Source organism: Pundamilia nyererei, unplaced genomic scaffold, assembly GCF_000239375.1.
Source record: "Pundamilia nyererei isolate P.nyererei 1_Seehausen unplaced genomic scaffold, PunNye1.0 scaffold00039, whole genome shotgun sequence".
Taxonomy (NCBI): domain Eukaryota; kingdom Metazoa; phylum Chordata; class Actinopteri; order Cichliformes; family Cichlidae; genus Pundamilia; species Pundamilia nyererei.
In genome coordinates this window covers 963,865-975,125 of record NW_005187440.1, presented here as the reverse complement: position 1 = coordinate 975,125, position 11,261 = coordinate 963,865, and the positions used below count along the sequence as shown (strand labels likewise).

General features: G+C 40.2%; 1 protein-coding gene across 4 annotated transcripts; it reads left to right on the top strand.

Moving 5' to 3' along the window:
- Window positions 1-1,568: 1,568 nt before the first annotated feature.
- borcs6 (BLOC-1 related complex subunit 6) lies at window positions 1,569-10,568 on the top strand. Of its 4 annotated transcripts, none has more exons than XM_005730708.1 (7): window positions 1,569-1,651; window positions 3,571-4,190; window positions 4,584-4,770; window positions 4,975-5,157; window positions 7,800-7,963; window positions 8,528-8,611; window positions 9,000-10,568. In XM_005730708.1, the coding sequence occupies exons 2-7, from the start codon at window positions 3,579-3,581 to the stop codon at window positions 9,123-9,125; spliced, it is 1,356 nt and encodes a 451-aa protein (XP_005730765.1). In that variant the 5' UTR covers window positions 1,569-1,651; window positions 3,571-3,578; the 3' UTR covers window positions 9,126-10,568. The 4 variants fall into 4 exon arrangements, with proteins under 4 accessions (XP_005730765.1, XP_005730764.1, XP_005730763.1 ...); XM_005730707.1 differs by having other exon boundaries at window positions 3,568-4,190; XM_005730706.1 differs by lacking the exon at window positions 1,569-1,651 and adding an exon at window positions 1,667-1,722 and having other exon boundaries at window positions 3,568-4,190.
- The last annotated feature ends 693 nt before the right edge of the window (window positions 10,569-11,261 follow it).

Genomic DNA, 11,261 nt, shown 5'->3' with positions numbered 1-11,261 from the left:
CATGTGCCTTCAATTTGCTTTTTTTTATTCCTCGTTTTCCTAAACGGTGCCTTTCTTGTGGCAGTTCCTAATATGCTAAAATAGCTTATTTGGCATTAATAGCCTTAAAAAAAAAAAGAAACACAAAACCTGGAAACAGTCAAAGTGACTACAAAGTGCTCTACTGGGAAATCCTTGAATATTGGCTTATTTCTAAAGTCTTTTAGTCTTTAGGTAAATTTCACAGGCTTTGATGTTTGTCACATCAGGAGAAGAAGAAAATTGGATAAAACAGCTGAATCTTCACCAAGAGACAGGACACAGCTGGCCTGAATGGATGGCTTAGATTAGAAATTATACGAGATCCTCAGATGTGGTGATTGTGTGGTTTTGACTCCTCTCTCCTCCTCTACAGCAGTGTTTGTCATTTCTGACCACATTTAAAGATTTAAGAAGCCACAGACACTGTCCTGACTTCCAGTGTGCAACCAGGCAAAACTGGGGGCCCTTTGGCTTTGTACTTATACTCAGTTACTAATTTTATTTCACCATCTGCTAAAATTATGTCCAATATTCCTAAAAAACAAAACAAAACCCAAATCAAACCAATGTTGTTGTTTTTTAAATGAGGCTTTAGTGAAATAGTGTTTCTGAAACAAATTAGAGCAAACGCAGTGGTGCACATTTTTCTATGATTGCTTATTTACACTAGATTTGGAGATATGTAACTGAAGAGAAGTACAAAGCCAAACCAGTATATGCTGACACTTGGCCCATGTGGCATGAACATTACAACACATATTGCACCTTCAAGGTAACCAACATTTCAGTTTTTGTTGCTATTGTTCAGTTTATTTTAGTGGACTTGCTTCTTGCTTAGTTGCTAAAGCTCCACAACACTGGGGTGGTTTGGTCATAGGCTGTAACTACAGGTAAAGGAGGGTCCACCTCAATCTGTATTTGGCAGACGAAAATCACCAACAGGTAGCTTGTAGTCGAGGATGTTTCTTTGCAGACTGGAGACCTGCGGTGTTTGTCTCCATCTGTTGGGGTAAATAGAGAAATGCAGGATTATCATGTGGATAAACGGTTTACTGAGTTTCAGCACATATAGGAACAAAATGATGCTGATAAACTGAAAACATAAGTACACTCAGAACACAACCGCTTTTCTTTAAAGCAGGGGTGCCAGAATCTGCCTGACAAAGACATTTGTGGTCCATTTGTACATCTGTGGAAAATGTGTTGCTGTATTTTGATACATTTTACAGCTTATTCTGCTGATAAAGGCATCTCTCACTGCCATTCATACTAAACCAAAGTAACTAAGTAACAGATTAAATAGAAACAAAGTACAAAGAAGTAACAGAACCTTTATGTTTTATAACAGGATAATCTGAGACAGTTTTTAATGAAATTTTACAAATTATTTTTCACATTTAAACCCAATGAGTCGTGCTGACAGAACTTTTTTTCTTTCGTATAACATATATATCTATATATCTATCTATATCTATATATCTATCTATCTATCTATACATATATATATATATATGTGTGTGTTTAATGATGGCTTTTGCAGGCCGGAACATTTCTTTCGGAACTTGACGCGGAAGGATATTTTCATCGGACTCGGTTGTTGCTTACATCTATCAGGATAGAAACTCCTCAGGTGAGTGTTTTTATCGCCTAACGGAGCTCTGTAGCGCTGCTGTATGAGCCTGTTTGTAGGTAACTGCGAAGGTTAGCACTAAATGTACGTTTTGATGTAGCCGTGTCAAACAATAAAAGCCAGCTGTGAGTGTTCTGGGAGTTGGAGGCCTGGACTGCTAATGTTAGCCGCGCTGCGCTAACGTCATTTAACTGCACTGGCAGCTGAAAGGGAGCTAGCAAGGCGACTCTGACAGCACTACGACAACTTCCTCAGCGCTGGCAGACACTTATGCTTGTCAGGGTTTTTTTCTTAGTTCCTCTTTGTTTGTCGCACAGTAATTTTCGGGCGTTGCTGTCTTAAAATCTGGAAATATAAGCTAATATGAACCCTAAGGTAGCTTAGTATTGTGCTAAACCATTTAGTACGACGCCATTTCAGTCTTTATGAAAAATTGTTATGATCCATAAGTGTGTCAGCTAACACCGACGTGTTTAAATCTCTGGAAAACTCTCACAGCAGTCCCCTTCTCACAGTCGAATTGTTTCCATTGTCTTGTACGTCATATGAGAGGTCAGGAGACCAAGCACATTATTCACTTATTCTATTTTTGAAGAGGAGTCAGTGAATTCAGTGGATGTACTCTTCTCCTGTTGTCTGTGGTTGTGCCTTTAGAGTTTTCTCTTTACAGCAGTAACGTAAGTCTCCTTACTCACATTAAGCATTTCTCATTGTGTTTCTACGCACTGCTGTTGTTTCTACACATACTTCAATTTCTCATTGTGTTGATGCATTTTTCATTTGACTCTGATTCATGAAAACCAGTTTTTAACACTTTTGGCAGTCAGATTTTCAGATATCACTTACCTTAATGCTGTCTGGTATTGATTTAGTGTTTTAAATCATATCAGTTTTAAAGCTTTTTCAACTATAAAGGGAAGAGAAGGCCAGTTACACACACACACACACACACAGTAATAGTCGCCCTACAATATTCATTGGTGACAGATTGGACGTTGTCGACTGACTTTGCTTGGTTTGGCCTGAAAAACTTTTGATTGTTTTAGTCTTTTGCACAGTTCAGTGTTATGAGAAATGCCTTAACTGTTTTGAGAACTGCTTTAGGAGTGGTGAGAACGATGTTCCTGATGCATCGAAGTGATCAAGACAAACCATAAACAGCTGCCATTGTTCAGCTACATGGCAAAATGTAGTTACTATATTCTTACTTACATTTTAAAATGTCCAGTTGTGGTCAGAAATCACAAAGAAATTAACATTTTTACACCCAATTCTCAATTTTTCCTTTTTGAAGTTATTAAATATGTTTGTTGTGTAATCATTCCACTCTGGTAAAAGACCAGTTCAAGGAGATCATTAAAAGCCCAAAATTAAAGTGACATTCATGTCCGTTATGATTGTATGCAAACTTTTGTTTGCTTTGCCTTTCTGTTGCATCCCATGTGCTCAAAAATCTAGAAAATTCTCTTTACTGCTGCATGTGTAAGTAATCCATTGGATAAAATTCATAGGTTCTACCCACATCATCAGGCCCTATTGATGGATATTTGACCCCCTGACTTGTGTTTCTCAAGTACGATCTGGCCAAACCATTGAATACTCAATACTGTAGCAAAAGATGGCATTGAATGCTTGGTTAGACTCTTGACTTTGTTTACGAATTTTCTGATCAAACATTTTCTAATTTAGATGAGGAATCCTTTCTAATGTACTTTAGTGTTTAGCGCTGATGATTAAGGAAGGATAAGGGGATGAGATGGGTTCATCTTTTTAAAAAAAAATGGTTTGTATGAAAAATGTTATTTTGGTATGTGGGAAAACCCTTTTAGCTCATGGTAAAACCAGTTAATTTAATTATAGATTTAAAAGGCAGAGTCACTTCCAGGTTTCCAGTAATGTTCTTTCTTTGTAATCAGCAGGCGGAGGGATGAGTCTCTCCCCTGTGATTGGCACAGAAGTGCCAGAAACGGCAAACGGGGTAGCGACACCTGTTGCACTGGAGAATGGCCCTCAAGCTCCGGTCTCAGTGAAATGTTCAAGTAGAGTACCAGGTACCGGGGAGGCATCTGTGGATGAGTCCCACATGCACACAGAGAACCATGCTGATGCTAATATGGAAAACCTAGTTCACCATGGGAAAGGCCACTTGGACACAGAGATGGACATGAATGAGAGAACCTCTAGCTTATCATTACAAAGCCCTGAGGAGGCAAACCCCTCCCTCCCCACGGTGACAGGCACAGGAGAAACAGATCTAGGATCCAAAGACATTCCTGATGAAGCCTCTAAGACTGTGGAGCCTGCTGATGCAGTTCTTCTGTGGGACTCAGCATTGCACAGGCAGTCCAAAGACTCGTATCAGCAAGGACACCCAGTCACCACAGAAAGGCAGCAGACAGAAGCAGAGACTGCGGATGGAGGCTCCAACAGCCAAGAGGAGGATGTAGATGGAGAGACAGAGAAACAGGATGTGGAGGAGGATGAGAAGAATGAAAACAAGTTGGAGAATCAGCGCGCCGGAAGGAGAACAAAGGTGGAAGTGAGTGGAGTGCCGGATTATTGTTCTGACATTTCAGGTTTATTAGATTGTGTGTACCAAAGAGAGCAGAGGGTAAAGGAGGAAGAGAGAATGATGTCAGCAGATGTAATGAGAACTAAAGCCAGCGCAAATAAATGTAGCTGAGTCATCAGAACATGACCTCTTTCAGACAAATTTCAGTAGGATTAAAATAAAGTGCAGCGTGCTGACTATCAATGATTGACAAGATGATTGTCGTTATTTTAGAGTGAATAAACCTAAGAGTGAGAAAAGAAGCCGTCTATCAAAGAAAAGCGTGGCCACTGTAAACGACAGGAGATATGTGTAGCTCCACATGGTTCAGTAAATTTTCTCTACTTTTTTTATTTTTTATTTGTTCTCCAAAATTTCCAGTCTTCACAACGCTACTCATCTTCAGCCCCTGGTCCGAGTACCTCCACCTCTTCTTCTCCTCCACCTCCTCTTCTTTCTTCAGATGATACCCCTTGCCCTCCTCACATCATGGCCCAGGTCTGGGTTCGCAATGTGCGGGGAATGCAGGACAGCAAGAGCCTGGATGAAATTAGTCAAGCGTGTGGAGGTAGATGTGCATCTTCCCGTGGTCTGGCTTTTTCTTCGTGTCTTTTCTAAACTGAGAAATGTAGAAAATCTTTTTCTGTAAAGCACCAGAGTGAAGTAAAAAGAAGTGGAATTTGTGACATTGTTTAACTTTTCATCCACGTTGAACTGTGTTATTGACTATCGACAGTGTTTTGTAACCACAAGTTGTTGGTATTGGTTGCAGGTGGTTCAGGGGCTCGAGGAGGGGGCAGAAGTGGCCAGTCAGAGGGCCGAAGGGCCACCATCTCCTCGGCTTTGGAACTAGAGGGTACAGTCAGTCATGATGGAGACCTGACTAACTTCATCACAAAAAACCTCGAGCAGAAGATCAAAATGAGCTCCAAGCCTAGTCTGGACTGCAGTGACTGTGAGTAAAGAGTCAGAGGAATAATTGACATTATTCAAACACAGTTTTTCTCCCTTTTTTTTGTAAATTATGAAAACATTTTGTATTTCTGTATTAGTTTTTTATTCTAAGTGCAAACAGAAGAAACATGCATACTGTATGTGTGGACTGTATACAGTTTGTGCTGGTGTAGAGGACATGTAGATAGAGCTCTTTCATGACTGCTTGTACTCCTGCTGTAGAATGTGGCATTTCAACAGGTTATTGGTATTTGTATAGCTGGTGGGACTGAACTGCAGTGACAGTTGTCTTCTTTAAGATTCACAGCCTGCTCCTCCTTGCAGAGGCAAACACACCCAGTCAGTGACTAGTCATCATTAATGCATTGCTTAGACCATAATAAGTAAATTGGAATTGAGGTACTAATTTAAGCAAATTAATTGCCATGGTTGGTTATCCTATTATGAACTGGCTTACTTGAATCCCTTAATGGCCTGTGGGGTCATTCAGTGGCAGTTGATCAAGTGCATACAATCTGATCGGTGCAACTCAGATTTGCTTGAGAAAAGAATTCCACGGTAAAGACAGATGTGGTGATATATGTGTGAGTGTGGACTCTAAGCTGTATGGTTTACAGCTCTTGTATGTGTGCTACATTCAGACCTAAAGAGACAAGTTTACATATAATGATGTTTGCTTGATTTCACTAAAATATTTAGCTGTTAGATCTCTGATTGTAGATTTTACCTCAGGCAAACAAAGGCAGGTGCAACAGATTTATGTAACAAGAATAACTGTCAGACAAATTCCATTTGATCTTTTTTACAGGTTTTACTGGTTTGAGCCGTTGCTCATGTCGAGGTTGCTGGGTCAGAGCTCTGAATAGTTTTAGCTTTGGTGTCTTTTCCTTTCTTAGCTACTTTATAATGCCCATGTTCAGCTGGGTGTGGTTGATATAAGTGTCTGGTTAGGTTTGATCCCCACCCCCCCTTTACAGTTTACTTTAGCAAACTTGGTGTCTTCACTCACAGTGAAAAGCTTCCACGCTTCACAACATGGTAGCATATGGCTGTCAATGTGCGCATGACTGTTCGTGTGCATCGCTGTGCATGTGTTGCCCATGCATAAACCAGACCGGTTCATGCATGGGACATTCCCGAGTCTCACCAACTGGAACTCGTCAGAGCAGAGAAGACTTAAAAAAAAAAATCATCCTTTTCTGGTCCCTATCGATCAATGCATCTCTAACAAATGTATAATTTTTCCTCCGAGCACGCAATAGCTGCAGTTGACAGGTTTGTCGTTATCACACAATGTTAATGCTGTACAAGCTAAGCAATTCATGCAGTCGCTATTTTTTTAAGTTATTTATTTTACTTTCTGTCTCAATAGATTGAGTAGAAAAATGATGTGACTGACTCAAGGAAAGATGTGTTTATTCAGTTAGGAAGTGCACCATATATACAGATCGTTACAGTTGAAGAGTAGTTAAGTGTTGAAACATCACTTGCTGCAGCAAATAATGAAATAAAGCAAAGCTAAAAACGTGACTAATGTCAGTGATGGTGCCAACATGAAGCAACAAGCCATTCTAACAGGTAGATACTCTACACTGTGTATGAATCAGGTTTATCCTGTCTTAGTGATTCTTACGTACTCAGGAAATGTTTCTGCATTAAGCTTTATGCTCATATCATTGAGAACAGTGTGGGAAATCTCTAAAAGTTACACTTTTGGTTAGTGAAACCCTCCACCAGTGCTTGTTTCCCTTCAGAGTCCTCTCTGCATAAGATTTTATAAGCGTAATAATTAAAAGGTGATTTTGTTCTTCCCCTCTCCTCATCTTCCCATTTTCCTGTGTGATTAAATTAGCCTAAGTCTGAGCTGTGGGGAGATGATGGAGACCCAACCCCAGGAGAAAAGGTTTTGTTTCTTTTTCCTCAAAATCCCACACGTGTGCCGCTGTCTCAGAAATTAAATCATCTATGTAGGTTCAGCAGGTCGACCTGGCAGAGCTTGTGCATTAGCAGCCATCCGTCTTGTCAGATTTCGCTGGAGTAAGACACAGAGCCCCTGCCCTTCACTCAGAAACCCCCCTGGATGAGAGTGTCAGCTAAACTGGCCTCTCAATTTAAACACAGGGCCACAGTCAATATGTCCTCTGTGGCAGCTCATTCTCTCTACCTGCTGATTCAATTAAGATTGATGACGCACAGACCTTGTTTAGACTGAAGGGATTTCTTAAAGGTCCTGCCACAGCCCGACAGAAACTTTTCAGAGGTTGAAACTGTTTTTGTTTTTAAAATCCAATTTATTGACTGGGGTTTGTTTAATCCAGGGTTTAATTACTCATGGCACTCTTGGCTAAGTGTGTAATTTGTTTCAATTTCTGAGAAACAGTCAAATAAAAATGTTTCATTTTATTCAGTGTTTCTTTTTTTTTTTTTTCCTTCTTCACTGTAGTTATAGTTTTATTTTGCACCCCACAGGTCCGACTAGAATTTGGTTCACTGCATTTCACTCAGAAGGCATATGCTTATCTCCTCCTCCAGTGTCCATAATTTTGCACTTTATAGATAATTCTGCTAATGGCTTATATAAAAAAGTATATTCTATATTAGCTATTCTATATTGTATATCTAATTTATGATGACTCTCACTAGCGGACTGTTCGGGTCCTATTTACCGAAGTCGAGGGTTGACACGGCGACCAGCGGATATACCACCCATTGATCCCACCGTCCTTTTGGACCTTCAGAGACACACCCAGGAAGTGGCACACAGTGTGGAGGTGATGATGCGGAGCCTCAATGGAACCATCCAAAATGTGAGTCTTAGTAGTTCTTTCTTCAAATCACCCTGTTTATGCTGTCGTCTGAGTCAGAAGTGTAACACGTACACGTCATTGAAGTCTGTGTATTACGTAGTAGTTTAAGGTGAGGATGGGTGTCACAGATGTCAGCTGAGAACAGCATTGCCTGGTGATGAGTCTCGATTTCTGCTTTGGATTCAGACGGTAGGGTCAGAATTTGGCATAAACAACATAAAAGCTTCCTGCCTTCCATCAACACCTCATATCACAAGTTCACTGTTGTCACCAGATATCAATCCAAAGAGCATCTTTCACATCATGGATGTGCAACCAACAAATCTGCAGCGACTTTGTGATGCTTTCATGTTGACATCAATGTTCCCAGCACCTTGTTGAATCTATGCCATTAAGAGTTAATGCAGCTCTTAAGGCAAAAAGGGGTCTAACCCTGTAATAGCACTGCTGAGGGTGTATGTAGATATATTACAGGGTCTTCATGTTTTATGTTACTATTTTATTTCTCCCCTTTTGTTTTTGTGCTATTCTTTAATCTCTCTCTTAACCATCTCTTTTATGCAGATGACAGCTCTGAGTGTGGGGTATATCCAGACCTACAGAGACTCAGTGGACAGCCTGGGAGAGTCTGTAGATATGAGTATAAAGGTGACATGTAATTTCTGTTCCTTTCACATAATGTGACAAGTAAAGATTGCTGTTTGCTGGGTCCACCAGAGCATGCATTATGAACCTTTGCTACCTAATTAGCTAAATAATAGTGATAGCCCAGCTTATGTCATTTTGCAGGATTTTCCTTGGACACGAGTTTTGTTTATGGGTTTGGATTTTGGATTGTAGTCGCTACATGATAGGTCACTTTACAGAAATATGATTTAACATAAGGCATTCCTAACTTGTGAACCTGAAAAGAAACTGTTAATGAGGAAAAACCTTAAATTAGGACCACAGTGGGAAACCCCCTCACATTATTTTTTTAAAGTACAAATTATTCCTTTTCTGATAAATTCTGTCGTCCATGTTTTTGCCTCCACAGGGCATGTATACACTAATGGCTCGCTGCGAGGAGTTGGATCGTTCCATGCAGCCCATACACAACCTGGCTACGCAGATACGCGATATCAAACGCACCCTTGACACTCTGGAGGCAATTTGCAAGTAACACCATAAACAAACATCCCAGATGCAAAGGTCTAGCATCAGGCGCATGTGTGCAACCCACCCACCCATGTGCAGGTAGCACACACACACATACTGCAGCGAAGACACCCGTGGAGTCCGGGAACTGTTGCTGCTCGGCATGTTGGATTATTGGCACTCCTAGTTCCTATGGACTTGCTTAGACGTTCCTCATGTTTGTGTTGTGAGATCTCAGATGAACTGTGCTTATTTCGCTCTTCAGGCTGAGCTTTTTCCTTTTCACAACATTTACGCTATCCAAGTTGTCAAGAAACAAAATCTCACAAATTAACCAATTTTAGAGACTCTTGTACCGTGGACACATGCACATGGACAGATCTTTAAAGAAGGTGGGATAATGGGCTCTTTTTCACTTCACTGTCTAAAAGGAGTGAGTTGGTCTCCGTCCAGCCTGCTTGGTTCAGATTGCACTAACCTCTGTTCCCCACATGGAGGTGATGTTTCGTTCTCCGTCTCTCTGCCACTGGAGAGGCAATAATAAACTGCTCAGAAGGCGGTGACTTTTGCACAGGAACAGAAAGTCTATTTTTTAATCTTATGCAACAAGGGTCAGATTCTTTCACTGCAAGAGAAATTACAGTTGTGTCATGTCTGTTTGTCCTTACGTGTTTTGTGTGTTTTCAGTTTCCTCAGCATGCGTGCTTGTTCAAAAACACTGAAACTTTGTGCCACTGGGAACCAGTACAGTCCGTACTCTGTCAGTGCAGTCCAAGATGATGTTGAGTACATAACTGGAAAAATATGTTGTGCAGCCTTCGCAGTGGCTTTAAATATTACGTGTAATATTAACAGCTTCAGGTATTTAATTTCCTTTGACTTTTGGATGCCATTTATAAGGCTGGATACTGACGTTGATCTCCTGATTTTAATTCTTCATTATTCAGCTGCATCACATCTTGAGAACCTAAATTCTTACATCCTATAAAACTGTAAAACTAAGTAAAGTGCATCTGATAGGCTAAATTGTAAAACACAATCAAGGGGCAGCATAATTGTGCGTAACTTAAAAATAAAAGCATTGTAACTTTGAGCACACGCAGGACTGAATGTCTCATCTCATTCTCGTTAGCACTGTTTGTGCTGAGATGGCTAGCTTACATTAGCAACCCAAGAGACTGACTGGGTTAAGTAAATTCATGACTTGCATGCCTCCCATAACTTGTAGCCAGAGATAACATCTCATCTTGTCATCAAACACAAACCAAGGGCTCAGATCAGTGTGCAGTCTTCTTTTTTTCAGTCTGTCCCCCTCGTGATTATAGTCGTGACTCAATGTGGCTTTATAAAACAAGATTCATGTGCACATTGTTACAACTCGATTTCCAAGGTTTAAACACTTTACACTCTATGCAGCTCTGACTGAAACCACTTAGAAAAATTAACCACTGCAGCCACACAAAACTGAGTATCGCGAGAAAAGAAAGCGAAGATTGATTTCCAGTGAAATCTAAAGCTGTTGAAAGTCTTTTTATTTCCAGGCGAGTAACTACAAAAACACTGCTCAGTGTCATTAATTGTATCGTGTTTGGTTAGGTTCCTGTTCACCCAATTTAAAGAAATGATTTATGCATTAGAATAGCTCCATTCAAAAACATATTTTAAATCCATTAAACTGCTCTTGAATGATTGTGAAGGCTTTGCCAGCTTTGGACTTAAATCAGCTGCTAAACGTGGTGAATGACTCAAGTTGGAGGTTTTGTAGCTTTCTGTTTTACTTTGGTGAAGATGGGTACTTTTGCATTTAATAAATGTGTTTGAAACATGGAAAATCAAATGCTAAAAATTAATTTTGATTCACAGTTCTGGCTTTTGATTGCACCGAAGGGTTGGAGAGAAATTACTCAGACAGCAGATAAACTGTTGTGCAACTTTTTATAATGTCAGCACAGTGGACACAGTGTTACAACAAAAAAGAGCTACGGCCTGTGGATGTGAGCTAAGGTGGTTTACTTAAGCATTTATTAATTTACCCAATGATAAAGCCAGTGAGTGCAGCGTCGCCCTGCTGTTGTTCCCAGCCTTTCTTAATTTAATGAAATGTCTGCTGTAATTGCACTTGTAGGATTAACCTAGATCAAAGTATGTGTTGAAGATCTTC

Coding starts and splice junctions, on each gene's coding strand:
- borcs6 (XM_005730706.1), top strand. CDS start 1,695: ATGAGCCTGTTTGTAGGTAACTGCGAAG. Junction 1,723..3,567: donor GTTTGTAGGTAACTGCGAAG/GTTAGCACTAAA, acceptor CTTTGTAATCAG/CAGGCGGAGGGATGAGTCTC. Junction 8,612..8,999: donor CTGTAGATATGAGTATAAAG/GTGACATGTAAT, acceptor TTGCCTCCACAG/GGCATGTATACACTAATGGC.